Genomic DNA, 23,094 nt, shown 5'->3' with positions numbered 1-23,094 from the left:
GTTTGTCTTTGTGATTAGCATTAAAAAAGCAACCCCCCCCCCCCCCCCCCCATGTACTGAGAACTGTCTGATCTCTTCACAGAAATCATCCCACGGTCGATCCTACTGACGACTTTCGAGGGTCAGAACTACATCCTGTGTGCCCTTGGAGATGGTTCGCTCTTCTACTTCCAGCTGAATGCAGAGACGGGTAAGACTGGTGGTCTCTCCCGTCTTACCTAATTATCCTCATATTCCTCCTCCTCCTCCTCCTCCTCCTCCTATTCTTCCTCTTCTTCTTTCTTCTCTCCATCCTCCTCTTCCTCCTCCCGTTCCCTCATTCCTTCTCATTCTGTTCCTCCTCCTCCTCTTCCTCTTCCTTCTCCTCCTCCCCCTCCTCCCCTCCAATCCTTCCTTCCTTCCTTCCTCCTTGCCACTACTCTTCTTTTTCATTCATTTAGCACAATGTTTATGACCTCGTGTGTTTGAATGATATCATAGGGGGAGGCTGTTGTCTGTTAACCTGTTGAGGACGGTTTGATTTTGCTACAACATGCATTTCCCATTGAAGCTTGCTCCGGCATACTCGGGACTCGTCCTTAATGGGTTAATGTGGCATGTGCACTTCATTTCCTGTCATAGGCTTGCATGTGGGTGTAGTCAAGAAGTTTGAATATGAATAGATCCGGGCCCCGTTTCGTAAAAAGTTAACATGATCAGCAACTCTTGCTGGAATGACAAGTGTCATGACAGCGACAAGAATCCTGCTTCCTGATTGGTTGTTGATATGGGAAGTTGCCATTCCAGCAAGAATTGCCATCCTAATATCTTTTATGAAATAGGGCCAAGGTGGACTATGAATAGATCTTGTGGACTATGAAAGTTGATTCCTCACGGCATCCTGTTCCTTTTAACAATTCTTGTAGTAACTTCCAACACCAATGTAATCTTCCTCTCAAAACAACAACAATAACAAAACCCAGGTTACATGTCAGACCGGAAGAAGGTTATTCTTGGCACGCAGCCGACGGTTCTCAAAACCTTCCGCTCCCATTCAACGGTCAACGTCTTTGCCTGCTCGGACCGGCCAACGGTCATCTACTCTAGCAACCACAAACTGGTGTTTTCAAACGTCAACCTCAAGGAGGTTAGCTACATGTGTCCACTCAACTCAGAGGGATACCCAGATAGGTCAGTGAACTGATTACATCACAGCTGTACTTTCAACAAGAACATGCAAACAACAAGCTTGTTACAACTGATTGACAAATTGGCCTGCATTTACGTAAATAAGCAGTGAATTGATCAGTGTTTTAGTTGTAGCCATGATAAAATATCATGGGCGTACATACTCGAGGGGGATTCCAACCCACGACCTCCTGATCGCCGGACAGGTGTCATCTCCACTAGACCACCGAGCTTTCGCCCGACGGCAAGTGTTGGTTCTAATCCTTATAGCATGCAGCGGGTACTGCAATTTGTCAATCAGTAGCAATGAAAGCATGTCAACGGAAGAATTTCATGAATTGAACAAGCTTGTTAACCTGTTCCATACAGGAAGCTGATGGTCCGTGTATTATGTCCATGGGGATTTCAGAATTCAGTATGGAGCAGGTTAATACAAAAAGTAATTTACTGTGGAATTGTAGTAAGGATTTTGAGGTTAATATGCTCACTGATAATTACACAAGTTATGACTAACTTTGACTGATAAGTAGTATTAGCATCAGTATTGAATGTTTTATGAGCACAATAGGGCATACTGTCCACATGATTGATTCCCATTATTTGAACTTTATGTTTTGAGAACTGGGACTTGTAGCACAGTTTTGCGATTGGTTCGATTTCCAATAAAAAAAATACAGTAAGGGAATGAGAAATTTTCCTTTTCAAGAAGAAATTGCTTGCCTTTGAGAAGATGTTCTCTGTACATTGTATTTGTGTTGTGGATGATGCAGTATTTTGCCACATTCTTGTTTTTGTTTTTGTTTTTTATTTTTGCAAATATCTCTTGATGTGCGAAATGGCAAAGAGTAAATCACTGAAATAAATAGTATAACCACTAGACAGATACAAATTGTTCTACCCTGCACAATACTGCATTTTCTGCCATAAAAAAAGAAAGAAAATAGAGGAATCTCAGAAAGGAAGAACTTCACTGTTAAACCCGTTGAGGATGGTTTGATTTTGCTACAACACACATTTCCCATAGACGCTTGCCTGAGTATACTCGGGGACTTGTCCTCAAAAGGTTAAAAGGATAAAGAGATTGAAACCTCACTAAGATATTCCAGATTTTGTGTTTAGTTTGCGTGTCTTTTTCTGCTTTTCTATCTCCAAGTTTCCCACATTGTCATATATACCTCTGACTTCAGAATAGGTGCAAATTCTCCTCTTATATTGTCTGCCTATCGCTTGTTTGTCTAACTCTGTATCTGTCTGTCTATCTGCCTCTTCATTTCCTTTTCCATGGCAGTCTGGCTCTGTGCAACGACACCACGCTCATGATCGGCAGCATCGACGAGATCCAGAAGCTCCACATCCGGACGGTGCCGCTGGGGGAGACGCCCCTGCGCATTGCCTACCAGGAGTCCTCCCAGACCTTCGGGGTCATCTCCACGCGCACCGACCTCGCTGACCCCGGGGCGACCCTGTCGCGGCAGAGCGCCAGCACTAGCGCCCTCAACATCACCAAGAGCGGCGGTGGGAAGGGGATGGCAGCGGGCCAGGCAGGTGGCAGCGGAGAAGGTTCATCGTTTGGTGATGAGGTGGAGGTCCACTCACTGCTCATCATAGACCAACACACATTTGAAGGTATGTATGGGACTGAGCTATACTCAATATCAAGAAACAACAAACAACAAACAATAGCAATTTAAGACCTTCTGTTCAGATGGAATAACAGCTGCCCCAGATGCTCATTAGTTATGATTTTGCAACTGTTTGATAAGGAAAAAAAAAATATTGATGTTCCTTAAGTCTGTCTAAATGTTTTTGCCTAAATGTTCCTCTGGATGACTCCACAGTGTGCATATTTTGCATGATAAATCTTGAAATAGTAGTTTACAACAGAAGCATATCCGATAAATTGCATGTTAGTTCAAATTATTTCTTGTACATGCACAGAAATATAGTTTACTCTATTAGTTATTCATATTATTTTCTTCTTTTTTTCTCATGTAGTAGATTAAGTATAAGATTGTCCCTTGTAAAGACTCATAACTTGCATCTATTATAGAAAAGATTGTGCAGCTGTAAGTTGCAGCTGCAACAGTAGCAAGTCAAATGCTTAGAGCTGATGGTTGTTTCCTTGTTATGGCAGATGTAACTGCAATCAAGACTCGCAGCTTTAATATTAGATTCTTTAGTGAGATGCAAGCCAAGTAGAGCCAAAGCTTGCTTTTTGATCGGGCATGTTTGTGTATGAAAATCAACGGTTGTTCAGAGTAACCCTTGACCTGCTTTGACCCCTCTCCTTTGCCATTCTTGCTCCTCTAGTGCTCCACGCCCATCACTTCGGTCCGTCCGAGTTCGCCACCAGCCTCGTCTCCTGCAAGCTGTGCAACGACTCCAACTGGTACTACATTGTGGGCGTGGCCAACGTGCACGCGGAGGAGGCGGAGCCTAAGGCGGGGCGGATAGTTGTATTCCAGTACAGCGACGGTAAGGTGGCACCTTTATATTGGAAAGCTCTTGGTGTGTGTGTGTGTGTTTGTGTGTAGGTTGGGGCCGGAAATGGACTCCTTAGTCCAGCTCACAGTAGACAGCGCCACTCACTGTACACTAAGGAATGAGGTCCAACTTCATTTCATTTCATTTCATTTCTTTTCACTTAATAAAACATGCAAACATACAAATGTGACAATGGTATGACAAGTATAACATGACAATGTGACAAAAAAACCCAAACAACAAGAAGCCAACAAACAACCAAAGATATCAAGTGAAGGGGTTAGTGAGAAGGCAATGGGCCTTTAATATTTAAAGCTAACCCCGGAAAAGTAAATACAGCGTTATGTCTCTTCTTTCTGTAAACTATAACTGAGAAAAACGTTGGCACACACACACACACACACACACACACGTGCATACACAGACAAAACACACCAGCACATTAGCAATACACAAGATGCCATTTTGCTGTTAGCTAGGTAGATCAGTTCGTGTGGAAGCTTTCCCGCCGTACACTTGTTACTAGACTTTAAGAATTGTGCTGTGAAGACTCAGCCCTAGTTTGTTTGCTTGTCTGTTTACTTGAAGCATATCAGTGTCAGGATAGGATATTATAATATTACTAAATGGAATTGATAGTAAAATAAGTGTATTCATTGGTTTTGTTTTCTTTTGTTGTTGCTTTTTTTGTAGGTTATTGAAATTGTTAGACCAAATGCTTGTCCCTTTAAAGCACCCTTTTCACACCACACAAAGGCAGCTTTCTATGTTACATGTATTTGTGATTATTGGCAGATGTAAGGATTGATGTACACAGAAAGAGGTCATAATGATATGAGTGTATTTGATATCGACTCCTTACTTAATGTGTGCTGTTACTTGTTGCTTGTGTTTCATGCAAAATGTGGCGTATGTTCTTCCAGGCAAGCTGCAAGAAGTGGCCGAGAAAGAAGTGAAGGGGGCCCCGTACTCGCTGGTAGAGTTCAACGGCAAACTTCTGGCGTCTGTCAACAGCGTGGTAAGCCTGGCCACCACTTTTCTCCAAGTTTATTGCAGTTATGGTTGACAGGAGCGCTTTCATATCTAGTCATGAAATTTGATTTATGTCTATTTGAAGCTCTTCTGTAAGAGCTGAAATTTTGGCGTATAAATATTTTTGCTTAAGAGGTCACGAATGTTTTTGTGAGGTGCCGTTTTCGTGATTTGACATCAAAGCTATAGTAAATGCACTAATGCCTGTCCATTCGCAATATTTTTGCATACTGTTAGATATGCAGCCAAATAGTGATTTGCGAAATTCGTGAAAATTATAAATCCTTGCAAAAATAGCAGCTTTTACAGTATCTTGGTCTAATGGGGTGAAGGTAAGTTTGGGTTGTGTCTTCGTGAATTGACAATGCTTTCGTGTCTGAGTGTACTTGTGTGCATAATTATAGGGGGCGGACGGAGGCAAGCTAACATGTGTGAGGAAACTTTGCTGACGTTACCATGCTGGTGGATAGTGACCTCTTGTTTCCTGCCATATTATCAGTGATTGTTGTCGCTGATTTTTGTCTTTGCCTCAATCAGTTGTCATGTCAGTGACATGTTATATATTGCTGTGCCCCAAAATTTTGGTAGTTTTTAATTGTATCCTATAACATCTTGATTTAGAGTTTGTGGTCTAGGTCTAGAGTCTAGGTTCACAGCAGATATAACATGGATTTCAGCAAACGTGTTAACCCTGTACAGTCAAGAGCGGTGTCTAAAGATGGTACGATATCATTCCATTCCCCTCCCTCCTCCTTGCAGGTGAGGCTCTTTGAGTGGACCCCGGAACATTCGCTGCGGGTGGAGTGCAGTCACTACAACAACGTGTTGGCCCTCTACCTTAAGACCAAGGGAGACTTCATCATCGTTGGAGACCTAATGAGGTCCATCACACTCCTGGCTTACAAACCCATGGAAGGCTGCCTTGAAGAGGTGTGTGGGCTTCATACCGTATAGAGCATCCCAATAGTAGATTTTTGGGGGTTTTGGCAATCAATGACTTTCGTGGTAGTGAGGATAATTTGACGATAGTATTATGATGTTAGTTTGGTAACAATGGTCGAAAGAGGAATAAGTGCCTCAACATGATGGTCAGGCCCTGTTTTAAGATATCAAATGCACTACAGACGAGAATGCAGCAATATACTAACTAGAAGAGTACTCGGAGAGTGCAGACCTCTGCCAAGCAGCTAATTTCTGCCCATGAAAACATGCTGAAAATTGTTTAATTTCCCAATATAGAAGCCCGTTATTTATGTCATTAGCTTCTAGCTGCATGACGCCTGGCCTGAGCAGAGCACGTGCTTTATAGCATGTATGCAAACCTGAAATACACACAGCTTGAACTTCATTAACCCTATCAGCATAAAGTTAGGAAATCCCTCAAAAATCCATAAAAATTCTGGTAACACTACCAAAATTTGGTCATCTGTTCCTTGTGTCATTATCAACTTTTCCTGCAAGTTTAATGTAAATCCGTCCACAACTTTTTGAGTCATTTGGCACACAGACAAACAAGCTAACAAACGGCGATGAAAAATTGAACTCTTTGGTTGGCGGAGATAAATATTTTTCTGTCACATATCAAGCTGGCAGTGATTTCTGAAAAGGTTACAAAAACAGGATTTTCAAAAGATTCGTAGGGAAAGGTTAGGCACTTGGATGTTGTTGTTGATGATGATGGTAATGTTGATGGTGATAATGATGGTGATACAGTTGAACCTCTCGTATCCGGACAAGTCGGGACCGGGGCTCATCCGGATAAGGGATTTGGATACGGGAGACTCAATGCTTTATACATGTACATATACATACACATGTACTGATGTAGCCCATTGTAGTACCACATGTAGTAATGTGTACACTGCAACCTTTTCATTGTTACATTTGGGGATGTTTGGGGATGTTAAAATGTCTGAGGGTAAGCAATATGGAAGGAAATTTGATGTAATGTATGTTAATCATGTTGGAAGTAATATGTAATTCATGGGTGTTTGTGTAGGAGTTCTCAAGGAGTTGGGAATCCCCCTTTCCTCCCGTAATTATAAAAAAAAAAAGTCACGGCGAGATTGCGTCCGTATAATAGAGAGAGATCCGGATAAAGGGAGGCCGGATAATAGAGGTTCAACTGTATTGATGATAATGTTAAAAGTGATGACGATGATGATGATGATGATGATGGTGATGATGATGATGATGATGATGATGGTGATGATGATGATGATGATGATGATGATGATGTTGATGGTTACATTGATGGTGATGGTGATGGTGCCGTTGATGATGATGTTGAGAATGATGATGATGATAATAATGCTAATGATGGCAAAGAATAATTTTCAGCTGAATTGGATGTTTTACGTAGCTTTTACGATGGTAAGAGTAAAAATATTACTTGTGACTGAAATAATCCGTGACAAAATAGTGATGGCGATGGTGAGCATGATGATGAAAAACAGTTTTAGCTGATCAAATGATAATTCATGGGGACCGTTTCATGAAACTTTTCGTCGACGATTTACACCTAAAACTGTTAAAAGCTACTGAAATCCTTGCATCTGATTGGCTGATAGCAAATTTGTCGGTGAAAACCTCCGACGAACTCGTTGATGAAACGCTGTCCTTTCACAGATTGCAAGAGACTACAATCCAAACTGGATGTCAGCCGTGGAGATTCTTGACGACGACACCTTCCTGGGAGCTGAGAATTCCTCAAACCTTTTCTCCTGCCAAAAGGACAGGTAATCCATGCTTATGATTTGATTATGAAGCCAAAGTTGGTATGCTACTCAATCACTGCAGTCATGAAAAGTCATAGTTACACTGTAAGAAGCCAAGACTGACTTGCTAAATCTATTCAGTCAACCCATTACTTTGTGTTAGCTTTATCGTAATCATTGGACATTTTCACGTTGATTCAGTATGGTAGATTTGCCAGTGCAAACCTACCCACTGCCATACGGATGCTTTACTTACAATATGTGCAAAGAAATCGTCAGAGCTGACAAGTCTACCTTATTCTTCAGGTGGCTTCCCGAAAATTTCAATCATTTGTGTATGCCTGTGCAAGAATATATTAAATCTCCCTGATTTGGGAATTACTTTTACCCGGTGACATGTAAATGTAACACACAGGTAGTTTCCTGATTTGCTCTTGGAAACCTCCCTAACTTTGACGGTTGAATGTAGGCAGCTCTGCAGTGTGAAATAATACTGGAGCAGATTCCTGTAGGCATTATGTATTCAGCTGGTCTGAGAATTTGCAAGGAGGTACTGGTTATAACCACTGACCTTTATAGAGGTTTCTGGATATCTCATAGACCAATTGCTTTGAAGCCACCGTGCTGCCATGTTGCTATGCACATTCCATGCACATTTGTGTATGGAGCTCATGGTATCACATGATCTTGATGACAGTCTCCTGGAAAATGCATGCGCATCACCATAGAGTGTGCCTGGTACTTGTTTGTACAGCTTGAATGGGCCAATGAGATATCCAGATACCTCGTATAAAGATCAGTGGTTATATGGAGGTAAAATCAGTGGTCCCGCAGATCTCGTTAGAACAGGGTTTCCATGTATTTGACCTTGTCTCACTTTCACCATTGCCCTGCAGCGCTGCAACGACGGACGAGGAACGGCGCCACCTACAGGAGGTCGGGCTGTTCCACCTGGGCGAGTTCGTCAATGTCTTCCGTCACGGTTCACTGGTCATGCAGAACATTGGGGAAAGCTCGATTCCCACGACGGGCAGCGTCCTGTTTGGCACAATCAGTGGCTCAGTGGGTAAGAATTCCTTATTACTTTGCTTCTGTTAGCAATTGGTAGTCCCATTGGAATATCTTTCGCACAATGATTTCCCCGATCCAAAAAATGGAAAAAAAAGAATGTGAAAAGGTTCGTCACAGATATTATTATGCATTCCTCTTTTCTTATTATTACCCAGACTCGATTATAAGCAATAAGAATTTTTGTTTTTGTTTTTTTTCTGATTTTTAACAAATTTTATTGTATGTGTTGTAGAAATGATAGTGTAATTAATGGAAATATATTCATAGCCATGTTAGACATAGTATTATTATTATAATGCATGAATAATTTCCTACAATGTAGTTCAACAATATTGATATGAAGTTTGAATGAAGTGCTTCATAGTGTTTGCCTTGAGCTATGTTTGTTGTCATCAGCTAATTAAAAACCAAAAAACAAAGCAGAAGATATGCTGTATCCTGTATCATATCATATCCTACTTCTGTAAACACATAAACTGGAATCATCCATCTTGCTTAGTCTACACTCTTAACAATCATGCTGTCGCAATCGAGTTGATTTTGCAAGCTTTCTGTGCATGCGTCTGCTTTCTTCAGGCCTGGTGACGCAGCTTTCGGAAGAGTTTTACCGCTTCATGTTGGAGGTGCAGAACAAGCTTACCAAAGTCATCAAGAGTGTCGGCAAGATCAAGCACTCCTTATATCCTTTTCTTGTCCATCAGCTTCAGAAATGATTTTAAACACCACTCACTGCCGTCAGCATAAAACTTGACTATTTGGCACAACAGTTGTAGGAATTCGTCATGTGGGCTGTCATAATATTTCAATGTGGGGCAAGGCTGGCTGTCCGTTGGTTTCAAATTATGATTGTAAAAAATCTACAGTGTTTTTATTCAGATGAATAGCAGACCAGTGAATGAATACAAAAGCAAAGAAACTCACATTCCCCCCCCCCCCCCCTCCCCCCAAAAAGAGAATTCAAAGTGTGCTTGACACTTCTACAATTTATATGGATATTTGAGATAATTTGCTTGATCTATCTTGACTGGAATGTTCTTGTCAAACTTGGGTCCCAAAGCATTACTGTTGATTAACCTGTTGAGGATGGTTTGATTTGCTACAACACGTATTTCCCATAGACGCTTTCCCGAGTTTACTCGGGACTCGTCCTCAACGGGGTAGACTTATTTCTCATGTCGTACAAGTTTTTTCTTTTCATCTAAAATACCAATGACTTCTTTCCTTTCAGTTCTCCAATAATTAGCTGAACTCCATTTGTATTTTTATCTTATAAACACTTAATGTCTTTGTGTCATTGCAATAGGTATTCTGTTGCTTGTAAATAATGAGACTTGTCTGAATTACCCTATCCACACAGTCACAGTGATATATTTCACTTCTTTTGAAGTAATTGTTCTGTTTGCACCAGAGTGATTCTGATAAGAGTAGCATGCTGTTTGGTTTTAGAACCCAGTACCCTTTGCATCAGGTTGAGTCTGTAGCCTTATAGGACAAGTCCACCTTCACAGACATGTGGATAGAGAAAATGCAGTGATATTAGTAGAACACAACAGTGAGAGTTTGACGAAAGTTGGACATCCCAAGTTTCTGCTCAGTCACTGCTGGATGAGAAGACTACTATAGCTTGTGATGTCACATGTGTACAACCATATAAAGAAATCATAAAGAAAATTCATCATATTTTCACTTTTCTCGCATAATAAAAGAACGCTTAACTTACCTCTTTCAGAAGGCAAGGGGAATAATATTACCCTTAACATACATCAGTGACAGGTTGAGGAAATGTGCACTTTTTTCAAAAAATTGAATTTTGTGAAATTCTCTTTATATGATTCCTTATATCGTTGTACGCATCTGACATCATACACTGTAGTAGTCTTCTCATCCAGCAGTGATGGCACAGATAATTTAAAAATTCATAACTTTTGAACGGATTGTCATATTTGCCCCAAACTCTCACTAATGTGTTCTGCTAATATTGCTGCATTCACTTAATCCACATGTATATGAAGGTGAACTTGTCCTTTAAAAATTATCAGGCGGTGATGATTGTAGGGTCAATGGATTTTAGTTACGAAATTATGGGCCCCAAAAATATTGTTACATTGTTTATTTTGTAACAAACGTAAACAGAAAAAGAAAATGACCAGAAATTCATAATGTTTATTAGTGGAAAAATGAGCAAAGAAAATGGGATTTTCTTTGCTCATTTTCCACTAATTTTTTATTTTGTTTACAAACCAATGGGATTCTTGTAGGACACTGACATTATTGGGCTATTTGCATTTGCACACCACATGTTTATGACTAATATCACCATTTTGTGTAAATGTGAAACTTCAAAATTCCATAACTTTCTTGATCATAAGTCTGCTCCTGACATTATTCTGTTGTAAAAAAAAAAAGTCATCAGGGATGTAATTTGGCAATGCACTTCAAGACTGATTACAGTGAAATCTCGTTATAAAGAGGTCATGTATGACAAAACTCCTTATTACAAGGTAGTTCTGAACGTCCCAATTTTCCTATTTCTATGTTTTTGTACCATTATGTTGTGAGAAAGCTGATATAATGATATAATTGTTGTGGTTTGGGGGTCCTCATTATAACAAGATTCCCCTGTACAATGCACTCTCGCGAACACAGGTATAAGAAACTTCCGGTTACAATAAAGTAAAATATTCAGGCCCCACATTATCTGCTTTATGTTTTTTATTGTTTATTTGTTCGGTTATTAATGAAAATTTAATAAAATCAAAGAAAAGCGCTAGCCCCCAAGACTTCCTTATAATGGGAGTCGACTTTATTAATGTAAATCTTTCCTTGACTGACGCGCTGTTCCCCCCTCCACCTGGCGGTCCTTCTACTCAGAGCGGAAGACAGAGCCAATGGATAACTTCATCGACGGTGACCTCTTGGAGAGCTTCCTTGACCTGAGTCGGGACACGATGGATGAAGTAGCCCAGGGCCTTCAGGTAAAGTGTCTGGCCTTGCAGGTCTCGTTTTTGAGAATTAGTGCCGTATTCTCCTTTGTTACCATTTCTGCTGTGCATTGTACAGTGTTTCATAGAGTAGAGCAGGGAGGTATTACGAGGAGGAGAGGAAACAAGCATCTCTCCTTTGTACCCAGGTTCTGTGCCGCCAAGAAGTTATGTGGACTGCTGCAGGTCTTAATAAATCGCTTTGAAAAATAAAAAGACAACACTTTATTTGAATGTGTATCATTCCTGAAATACAACATACATGTCCCTAACCAGTAGCAATTCGTGATCCCCCTCAATGTTTTCAACAGCAATATATTGTTTAAGCATGCATAGAATATAGGACATGCAAAGAAAATTTGCAACAAAATTGTACTTTTGTAATTGTAAAATGCTTCTAAACATGCAGAAACACACCTTATCCAATTACTTTATTCGAAAGATTTAATATTGAAATGTTAAACCTGGCGAAAAATATTATGCACAAATTTGGGCGATATGATTATATTTTCACTAACATACTAATACTCCTTTTTCAGTGCAGCGTTATTAATTACCAGGAGATTTTAAGAAAAATTAAATTAGTTGTTCCGTACAAGATTACCACAAAGTTCCATGCAAGATTTCCACATTTCATCTAAAATACAGCTTAAAAATGATTAAAATCAAGAATGTCTTCTTCGGTCTCTATGTCGAAACTCTCTGGAAGAGCGGCTTGGAGCATGGAACATCAAAGCCAGTGAACTGCCAAGCATTCAGTTGCCATGTTATGGAGCCTGCGCATAAAGTTGCACAAATTGCGAAGAGATTATTCCACTCCATCTCCATTCCCCTCCTCAAATAGAGGTACTTGATGGAGAAAACATGCAGAAGCTGGCTTTCCTTCCACAGTGATACAAGAGATTGCAAAGAATTTATAAGATTTGAAAGGTGATAGACGACAAATTAGCGCTCGACAAGAAAATCTTCCCAAATCAAAGTCTCAGTAATGCATTGATTGACCTCATATTTTAGGCAACTCCTGCAAACAAACATTTGTTATATAGCAACTGAAAGCATTGTCATAATACGCAGTTTCATGGCACTTCTACTCGCTGAAAGATGCAAGAATATGTAAAAACGGATGCTCATATTGAAAAACATGGAACAAAATGTGGCCATCTCAGAACCTCTTGGTTACCAAAGTCATACCATACCAGTGACATGATGAACTGTGGCTCGGCAGATATTCCTTCATTTCAATCAGAGTTGCTCTTCTTACTGTAACAAATTATTACAGTTGCCTTTTTTCCAGCCAACCATAATAGATGTGGCTTTGCAGCCAAGGCTATTCTCAACTCTCCCCTCCACTAGAAATCTGGTTTGTTTTCTGTTTTTCTGTTTAGATTGACGATGGTGGCATGAAGAGAGACTGCACTGCCAACGACCTCATCAAGATCATTGAGGAGCTGACGAGGATTCACTGAGGTCGGGAGGTCAAAGGTCGAGAGGGGTCAGAGTTTAGCGGGGTCCAGAGATCCATTGAGAGAGAGAGCTAGGAAGGGTGATGAAGATATTCTGGAGATGAACTCTGACCTGAAAGGGACAAGGTGAAATGCATGTCGTAATGACTGTCATAGTGCTCTCCACCCGTTGAACATTTCTCTTCGGCTGGTTATCTGCAGAGCACTGTGTACCTTTGTTCCATGCGGAGTGTTGCCAATTTTGTGAACCAGGAACTTCATTTCGTTGAGAGGACATTGCGTGATACGAAATCAGATGCCTGTGAAGATGAACGAAAATTTCAGCATTGTACATATTTAGCATGTTTCTACGTGAGTGGGTATATTTGTTTTTCTGCTATTAAGAAGATTTGACGAATCAGAGTGAATGATCTTTCGGCAACCAGAAGTTGCGGAGGAAATTAACTGGCATCCATGACAGCGTGGAAGTACTACAGGAGCAATGTGATAACTAAGTTATGCTACGTACATCCTGTAGATAGGAATGAACCTACTTTAATGTCTCACAGCCTACTCTAGTACTAATGCACAGTACGTGTGAGCTGTTCTGCCACAAACTCTGCAAATGTATAGGGTGCACGTTGAGCAGTAATGAGCATGTGGCCTTAAGTCTCCCACTTTTTCTTTGATACACATTCATATTCCAGTTGAGCATGGTCTTTACAGCGGTAGTTATTCTGTTGCTTTATCTCTGGTTGGATTGCATGTAGTGACTTCACCACAGTTAGCATGCATGCAGATTTGTTAAAATAGATGTGTTGCAACATTACTAATATCAGTAACTTATCTTTTGTACTTCAAGGCCATCAGACCCACCTGCTGCATAGAAAGTTAAAATCAGTTGGAACTTCCAAACTCAAGCACTAGTACTTTGAATCAGATGTAACTCTGTGTGATTGTGGTCCTGTTTCATCAACAGGATATGATTGAGATCAATATCATATTAACTAGCTACTAATCATGATCTGTGTAGTCACCACACACAGTTGTGTTTGATTGACTAAGTCAATGTGGCTGCCTTTATTGTAGGAATGACAGGATAAGAAACCGTTATTTTTCCGGCAATTTTCAAAAGATCTTAAGAGAGGAATAACCCCGTGGAGTGAAGTGATACAGGAATAATCAATTTGTGCTAGGTGAGGAAACAGTTCTGTGTTAATTGTGAATGCAATAACAAAGAGCCTTCTGCTAGAAGGACACAGCCGCAGTATGCTCAACCTAGAGGTATTCATCGCACATATTATCATTACTGTGATAAGGGATATAATTATCACTATTCAATGTCATCAGTATTTGTAACTATAGAGCCAAAGTATCACTCGATTATGTGGCTATCATCCTTGTTACTAAGACCCCGTCTACAGTGCGGGGCTGGGCCGAGCCGCGGCCGAGCCCAGCCTCAATTGCGAGGCCGAGCCCCGCAATTTTGTCCGTTTACACTGCCGGGCTTGGCCGCGCTTTTGATTCAAACCTTTCAATATATTGTCGTAGTGGCGCTCTGCTCGTAAACAAATGCAATTTGGTATTGTCTGGTTTTCAGACCCGTTGCCAACTGAATTCCGTGGAGACGAAGTTGCCGTTCGCGCAAATGTCTTTGCGGAAGGAAAAAATCCTTCACAGGACAAAACCACCTTAAACGTTAGTAGTTATCGACGTTGAGGGGGTTAATATCATGAATAGCGAAATAGTACAGGCAGAGGGTTTGGAAGCCAGACTAAAATTGGCCGCGCATTTGGCCCAGTTTGTGTTTACACTGAGAAAAGGCCGGGCTCGGCCGCGGCTCGGCTGCGGACGAGACCACCTCCAGAGCATGGCCAAATGCAAGGCCAATTTTGGCCTCGCATTTGACCTTTTGCACGTTTACACTGAAATGAATGTGGGTTCGGCTGCGGCTCGGCCGCGGCTGAGCCTCGCACTGTAAACGGGGTCTTATTGCAGTAGATGATTTAGTCCATGGTAGACAGTGTCATTGTGCCATCAGAGAAAGAAGGCGAACCTTTAGCTGTTATCACATTAATTCATTTAATATTAGACAACAAGTTGATCTTTAACACAGATTATCCAGAGATCTGTGCATAGAACTTTGCATTTAATACATTACTGTAAAAGTGGAATTGTTTTGTGGTGTAGACTTTTTCGCATATTTCGCACAACATGGAACTAACGCAAATGGAAAAACATGCAAATATTTTTGCTTCCTTTGTGTAATACTACTCTATGTTTTGATTTCGTGGGATTTTAAACATCCGAACTTTATCTTACAAGGCTAAGCACAAAAAAATTAGTTGCACACAAAATTTCCACTTTTACTGGATTACAGATTACCTGGTATATTGTATATTATGCACCAAGGCTTATTTTCATTGTACCACAATATAGCTTATCACGCTAAAACTCAGTTTATCTTGCTCAAATATAAATCATCTAAGTAAAGATAATTAATTAGCAGCAAAGCGAACTGAACCTGACATTTAAAAATCTACAACAACCAATCATGAAAAGGCCATGTAGGTTTATGTAGGTCATGTATAAACCATAACACTCTGTAGTTCTCAGTAGGGGGCAGTTGGAAGGAGGTTGCAAATTATTGTTGCAGCATGCATATTTTGTAGCATCCCTATATGAAGAGCCAACACACAACTCTTGTTTTGATGTGTCTAAGGAGTGATCAGTAATATTCACTGTTGTAACCCTCAGAGTTCTGTATGACTACGATATGGTATTGAAAACTGAAATTGGCTCAATTAGAACAGCATAGTCATCTATGCTATTCATACTAAACCGTATACCACAGTCAGAGAAAGGTATACACTGTAAATGTAGTATACAATGCTCATAACTACTTAATTTCTGCAGTACTCACTGAACTCAATAGCCCTATAAATTGATTCAGTGACTATCACAAGTTTCATCTCTTTTACAACCATCATTACTTTATTCAAATTCATGAGCTATCATTACTTTGTTGATAATTCGTCTTCATGGAAAGCTCAGATTTGTTCCAACATGTTCACTTGTGATTTCCTAAAGTGCATGCTGCTGATGTGACAGTGTTTGATGAAAATATTGAAATACTGAAGGCATTGCATTTTTTTGCTGCAAAATTATCAAGTTTTCCCAGCCACTAGCAAACAACAGTTAATTAAATCCTATATGTATGTACCCTTGATCAAATAAAGCGAAACAAAATGCACGCTTTAGAAACACCTGATTATCTAGTCTCAGTGCTTTGATGTGCAACTGCAATGACGACCTCCAACTGACAATACTTGGAATGAGAAAGGAAGTTGATGAAAATCACTGGTGTGTACGAAGAGAATTCCAGGATGTGGTTTTTGCATCGACTCTCTTCTTCAACCATGCAGATTGAGCAGATGATTGCAAGGACAAATTTGTGCCCTGTGCATGAAGGACTGTTGCTTGTGTTCACTTTAATAAGTGAGGGAAATATACCTGTGGCAAATTGGAACATAAAACAGTCTGCCAATCATTTTGTCTTCTGGCTGTTCATCCATCCAGCTGCCCTCGTATTGTTTTCGTGATTAGCTGATGAAAATGATTAAAGTACCAAATTGAATTTCGTTCGACTTAGTACAATGATGATGATGATCCAAAATCTTGCAGAGACAGTAGACTCTCATTTCGAGGGGTTGAGTTGAGACAGGGCAAATTTTGTGATGAGACCAAGTCAGGATCTTTCTAAGGTCAAAGGTCAAGCTCAAATTTTATAGTGACTCCACACACTGAGGATGGATGATTAGTTTTCAGACTTTGTGCCTGAATGTATGGTTGTGTGACAAGGCCCTCCGCTGACTTAGTTTTTGAATAAAACTTAACCTGTTGAAGACTAGTCCCGAGTATACTCGTGCAGGTGTCTATTTAAAATGTGTGTGATGGCAAACTTAGTCCATCCTCGGTGGGTTAAGGAGAGCTTGGGAAGGGTCACTGGTTATTTGTAATTTTCAATACTTACATGGTTACTTGAGAATCATTTTGATGATTAGTTCATCTAATTAAACTCTTGATTGTCAATAAATTCAGATGGGCTAGTAAATGATAGGTTTGTGTTAATAGCAGATAGAGATTTAGGTTCAAAGGTCACGGTAAGAGTCTTGATTTCAAAGCTTGTTAAGATAACATAAATCAAGCATATTATCTGAAATTCATATTGGTATAGCGCATTGATATCATATTACAGGACAACTGATTGATCATAATATTATTTTCAGCAAGGTATACAAAAGGCCAGGACTGTGTAAGCACCTAAACACACTACAAAAACTATAAATAAACCATTGTAACTTGGTGCGACAAAGTGATTTCACATTTTGCAATTACGTGTAGCTTTCTCCTAGGATGGTGTCAGTCACTGTACACCCTGTAATTAATCATATCGTGGTGTTATGAACCATGTCTATGGGGTCTGCATTCATTAGACGTTGAATCGATGATGTTTTATGTGATGTATGTACTAGAGTGAAAATGTAATTTTTGCTAAAGAGTTTGACATTAAAATTGCATCTGTTGAGAAAAGAAAAAGGACGAAAAGCAGTGGTATTTTTTTTTTCTTCAAATTGTTTGTTTGTGGTGTGGTTCTGTGTGTGAATTTGCACTAGAGACTGCCAAACGGTATAGTATCAAAAACTCTTTTGTATGTCATGTCCAAATACACGTGTACATGTAACAAAATGGTGACACACAAGTTCTCAGATAGTTACGAGAAAATGATACAATGTAATACATTATTACGGAAGGAAGGAAAATATTGGTGGCACAACAACTTGTCACACATATCATTTCTGACAGTAAAGAAATCACCACCACCATACTAGACTTACGTAACAAGAAAACTGTATTCTTCCCTCGCCTCAAACGGCATCGTTCCAATCTCGATCCATCTTCTCCAAAGTGGGCCAAATAGGCCACGCCCACTTTGCACAATGCATATTCATGACAACATGTACTCCATTGTGCATTCATTCTGTAACAGCTCGAGGAAAACATTTGAAATGAAGAAAGACAGTTCAAATCGAGTAAATCTTAGTTGTTAAGAAAGAAACAGACAAGAAACACCACGTACAGGAATAAATACATGGACGTCTTTGTCTATTATTGTACAACCTGTATATGAAATTCTAATAGCATATGCGCACACACACAAAAAAAACCCCCAGAGTAATCAATGAAAAGAGAAGTACATGTATTTGCATTACCGTCACTGTCAAAGAAATAATGATGAATGAAAATGGAAAAGTGAAGCAGAACAATGCAAGGCCAACATTATTAATCAATCAATCAATTCATTCATTCATTCATTCATTCATTCATTCATTCATTCATTCATTCATTCATTCATTCATTCATTCATTCATTCATTCATTCATTCATTCAATACATTATAATGGTTAAGGGAGTTTCCTCACAGGGTTCGCATACGGAATTTCCGATGATTGCAGATACATTCCAAATCATCAGAAAAGAATTATGAGAAAATCCATGCGAAACTAACGCACCCTCCCCTAACAGGAGAAGATAAAGGAAAAACACAAACAAAAATACAAAAACACAACCTCTCAAAAAGACAATGATAAAATAACAAAACTTAAACAAAAAAACCACAAACAGAATCTACACACTGACATACAAACCAGCTAAGGCACCACAGAAAAACCTGATAGAGAGATATCTTCGTCGCGACGATGTCGCATTGTGCATGTTTGATGATTTGCATATGAACAGGCGTCACGTGCATATGAATAAGCAACCGTGCATATGAATACACGTACTTTCTATTCATACCTTTGTTTATTCGTCCCGACGATAAGCGACGACAGAGAAAGGATTCCCTTTCACTAATCGTCGCTCTTCGTCCCGACTTACTAGCTATTTTCAAAGTTCGGCTTCTATTGTGCCTTGCGTTTCTTTTGTTAAAAACGTCGCATATCGTTCCCGACGAATCATTGTTCAACCGTCGGGAGACGTTCTGGCTATATGGCTTCGTTTCAATGCCGTTCGTGTTCAAGTTTATGTTTTGTTCAGCTTTACTTGTCACAGCATAAAGCCTGTTATCCGTGTGATCTAAAACGTCGCATATCGTCCCGACGAATTACCATTACTGTACCACCGAAATTCCGTCTCTGTTCCATCGTCGAGCAACGTCCAAAACGCGTGGCTACAGCTAATCCGCTGGGTGATATGATTCGCAATGCCGAGTACGATAATGAATGGGAAGTTTTGTGTTTTCACGAGAAAAAAAAAGTATTCTCGCTGCTATAGATAATTGTGAATAACAGGCTGACTTTCCGTCTTTTGTGCAAATGGTAGTTACGGCGATGTGAAAGGAGACTTGACCGCAGTCGATAGACATTGAATTTGTATTATCTTGTCTTTACGCGTAGGAAACACGGCGGAGAGATTTTGTCCGGTTTACAAACGAAAACTTGACCATCGTTGCAAAACTTATTTGATGGTCGCCGTTCGTTGTCAAACTCCGACAACTTCTGTCATATTTTTTTTTTTTGCTGTAGAATACATTGATTTGTTTGTGTTATTTGACACAACATTGAATCAAATATTTGTATCTTAACAACGTGTTTACCTATTTATTCTGTTGCGGCATTTACTTCAACTGGTCGTCGGCCTTCGCGTGGTTGTAATCATTGTTAACATTTATGTCGTCTTGTAAAATTTTAGAGCGGGCGGAGAGATTCTGTCCAGCGTTCAAACGGGAATTCGACTGCAGAACTTGTTTCAGCTGTCAATCCCTGCTGACTGTTCTCATTGTTTGTTATGCTAAAAAAGGGATATTGATTTCATGTTGTCAACATACCAAAAATGTCAGCTGCATTCGCCTTTTAACCTTACTGTGCAGGCGGATTTTTTTCACCCACTTTGCGCAACCAGAAACTAGCGCAAAAAGAAAATTATGCGAATGTTTTCACTTGCCATTACGTTTCAGGAGATGATGTCTTGGTTTCGGTAAAATACGAAACTCTCTTTCACGGCCAAGTGCGAAGAATTGGTCACTAAGATGGTTGATGGTAGCTACGACGACTTGTAAGGAAACTTGACTGTTATCGAATTAATTGTTAAGCTTCAGGTGGAGAGATTTTGTCCGACTTCCAAACGGGAACTAGACTAACATTCTTATACTTATTTCAGCTGGTTGTCTTTCTTTGTTAAACTCCGTTGACTTCTGTCATTTTTGTAGCTGCGTAGAATACATTGATTTCTGTGTTCTTTGACACATCATTGAATCAGATCTGTGTATTTTAATACCAGGTTTACCTTTTTACTTTGTTGCGGCATTTACTTCAACTGGTCGTCGGCCTTCGTCATGGTTGCAATATAATTGTTAAAATTTATGTCGTCCTGTAAAATTTTAGAGCGGGAGGAGAGATTCCGTCCAGTTTTCGAACGGGAATTCGACTGAAGAACTTGTTTCAGCTGTCCATCCCGCTTTTGTCTATGGTATGTTGTCAACATACCATAGAATGTCATCTGCGTTCGCCTTTTAACTTTACTGTAAAGGCGGATTTTTTTTTTTCGCCCACTTTCCGCAACCAGAAACTAGCACCAAAGGAAAATTATGCAAATGTTTTCACTTGCCATTATGTTTCGGGAGATGATGTCTTCGGGAACACACACACACACATACAAAATAAACCACACACACACACACACACACACACACACACACACACACACACACACACGGAACTCTTTTTTTCACGGCCGAGTGCGAAGAATTGGTCGCTATAAGCCCCTTTTACACTTTCACGGATTGCATCACTGATGACCAGGGATCGTCGGTCTGGGATCATCCGTACTATTTCCGGCATGACCGTGTTGACTTCGTGAAGTCATCCGACATTATCCTTGATCATCCGGCATGTCCGCCGAAAAAAAAATGAGCTTGCTTAATTTTTCATCCCGGACATCACGGATGGAAATCAATACAAACTCTTCCTTGTCGGCACCGTCTACTCCGTGTTGCATCCGTATTCCTTCCTTGTAGGCACCGGCTACTCCGTGTTGCCTCCGTGAAGACATCGGAACGTCCGTATTAGCATCGGCTCCATCCGGGATGAGAAATTCGTGTATATTTTGCCAATACAAGCTCAGAAAGTCAATGAAATTTGCTCACATCTTCACCCATCAGTACAGCCAATCGACTCCTCTAGTAGATTTATATCGCATGAGAATCTTCAAGTGACCCACACACATCTTCTTGCTGTTTTTTTTTTCTTTTTTTGGGGGGGGGGGTTGATTTGTCTTAGTTTGTTTTGCTTTGTTTATGTTGTTATGTTCCCGCAAAATGAGATATTGCAACAAAGAGATATGCCTTTATGATGTCGACAAGCAGATGCGTATGTAATCTGCTGTAGATTTTCTGGTGTGCTTGTTACATATTACTTAGCTCTGGAAGCATGTCGCCCAAGAATGATAAAGTATCAAAAGAAAAAGCAAATGTAATGTGTCAACTTTTTGGGGATATCCGCGTAAACACCGCGAAGGGACCAAGTTGCATCCGTGCTCTTCCTTGATATCCGTGTTAGCTCCGTATCGTTTCCGCTGTGGTCCGCGTTCATTCCTTGTCTGTCCGTGTAGGCACCGTACTTGTCCTTGTAGCTTCCGTACTTGTCCGTGTAGACAACCAGTTGGGACTGTATTCACACCGGCATTGAAAGGAAAATCGATATTTTGCATGCCGGAACACCACGGATCATCCGTGGTCATCCGTGAAGCAATCCGTGAAAGTGTAAAAAGGGGCTTGTGATGATATTAAAAGATGGTAGCTACGAGTTGTAAGGAAACTTGACTGTTAGTGATATAATATTGTTTGGCATCAGGTGGTGAGATTTTGTCCGACTTCCAAACGGGAACTAGATTAACATTCTAATACTTATTTCAGCTGGTCGTCGTTCTTTGTCAAACTCCGATAACTTCTGTCATTTTTGTTGCTGTAGAATACATTGATATTTGTCACGTTTGTGTTCTTTGACACACCATTGAATCAAATCTTTGTATTTTAACACCGGGTTTGCCTTTTTATTCTGTTGCGGCATTTACTTCAACTGGTTGTCGGCCTTCGTGATGGTTGTAATATAATTGCTAAAATCCATGTCGTCCTGTAATACTTAAGAGCTGGAGGAGAGATTCTGTCCAGCTTTCAAACGGGAATTCGACTGCAGAACTTGTTTCAGCTGTCCTTTTCCGGCTGAGTGCGAAGAAATGGTCGCCAAGAAGGTTGATGGTAGCTACGACGAGTTGTAAAGAAACTTGACTGTTATTGATATAACAATATATTGTTAAGCTTCAGGTGGAGAGATTTCTCCGATTTCCAATGGTTTGTTTCATTTAACATACTAAAGATATTTTCTTTCAGTTACATGCATTCTTTCAAACGTTGGGGTAAGTTTACAATTATGAATGAGTATCTTATGCTTTGAATTGCACCATGTGCCCATTTCTATGCAAGAGCCAAATTTTCCTTTTCTTGAACTTGTTGGACACCTCAGTGTCTATATAGAATAGCTATTTCAGGCTAGAGAGGCGCATCAATTTTGAACTTTGTGTTTGAAAGGCTATTGTCATCTTAAAGACGACTTATAATGTCGCTCAAATCGACTGAATGGAGCAAGCCCTCTTACGATGCATGCTCGGATTTACAAAGACTTTATGGTCTAGTGCTCCGACATACCCAACAAAGAGACGGGACGAAAAGCATCGGTGTCTGTTTTCTCTGTTCTGTCCTCACCCTTTCCTCTATTCTTCTATCATCCCTCCTCTTCCATGATATCCCCGCCTATCATATAGGCTAACACTAGAGGCGCCTGCCCCCGGGAAAGGCCGAGACTTCACCGGCGTCGGCGGGCGGGTCCTCTACCTGCTTGCCGACGGGAACGGCGTAACCCTGCATGTCGGTGCAGGAGTATAGGCAGGCGATATCTTTTCTTAAAACGTGTCCCCTTTCTTTCTCTGTAAATATCTCGTTTGTAAATATATATATATATATATATATATATATATATATTTATTATCATTATTATTATTATTATTATTATTATTATTATTATTACTATTAGATTTTGTAAATAATTAGAAGTATAGTGTAGGTTTTTATAATTGAATTTAAGT

At 40.1% G+C, this 23,094-nt stretch overlaps 1 protein-coding gene across 1 annotated transcript in view; it reads left to right on the top strand.

Annotated features, from left to right (window-relative positions):
• The window catches only part of LOC139708033 (DNA damage-binding protein 1-like), a 31,026-nt gene extending 17,213 nt beyond the window's left edge, over window positions 1-13,813 (top strand). Inside the window, exons 15-25 of the mRNA XM_071620021.1 lie at window positions 83-190; window positions 963-1,170; window positions 2,456-2,793; window positions 3,478-3,642; window positions 4,575-4,669; window positions 5,443-5,613; window positions 7,312-7,421; window positions 8,297-8,466; window positions 9,048-9,150; window positions 11,323-11,446; window positions 12,838-13,813. Of these exons, the coding sequence (XP_071476122.1) occupies window positions 83-190; window positions 963-1,170; window positions 2,456-2,793; window positions 3,478-3,642; window positions 4,575-4,669; window positions 5,443-5,613; window positions 7,312-7,421; window positions 8,297-8,466; window positions 9,048-9,150; window positions 11,323-11,446; window positions 12,838-12,918 (1,673 nt within the window). The 3' untranslated portion in view covers window positions 12,919-13,813. The remainder of the gene's footprint in view (window positions 1-82; window positions 191-962; window positions 1,171-2,455; window positions 2,794-3,477; window positions 3,643-4,574; window positions 4,670-5,442; window positions 5,614-7,311; window positions 7,422-8,296; window positions 8,467-9,047; window positions 9,151-11,322; window positions 11,447-12,837) is intronic.
• Window positions 13,814-23,094: the final 9,281 nt, after the last annotated feature.

Source organism: Diadema antillarum, unplaced genomic scaffold, assembly GCF_040938485.1.
Source record: "Diadema antillarum isolate AM-2024a unplaced genomic scaffold, OU_Dant_1.0 seq00001294_RagTag, whole genome shotgun sequence".
In the NCBI taxonomy this organism is placed as follows: Eukaryota; Metazoa; Echinodermata; class Echinoidea; order Diadematoida; family Diadematidae; genus Diadema; species Diadema antillarum.
The sequence above is the reverse complement of the archived record's forward strand: the minus strand, read 5'-3'. Positions and strand labels throughout refer to the sequence as shown.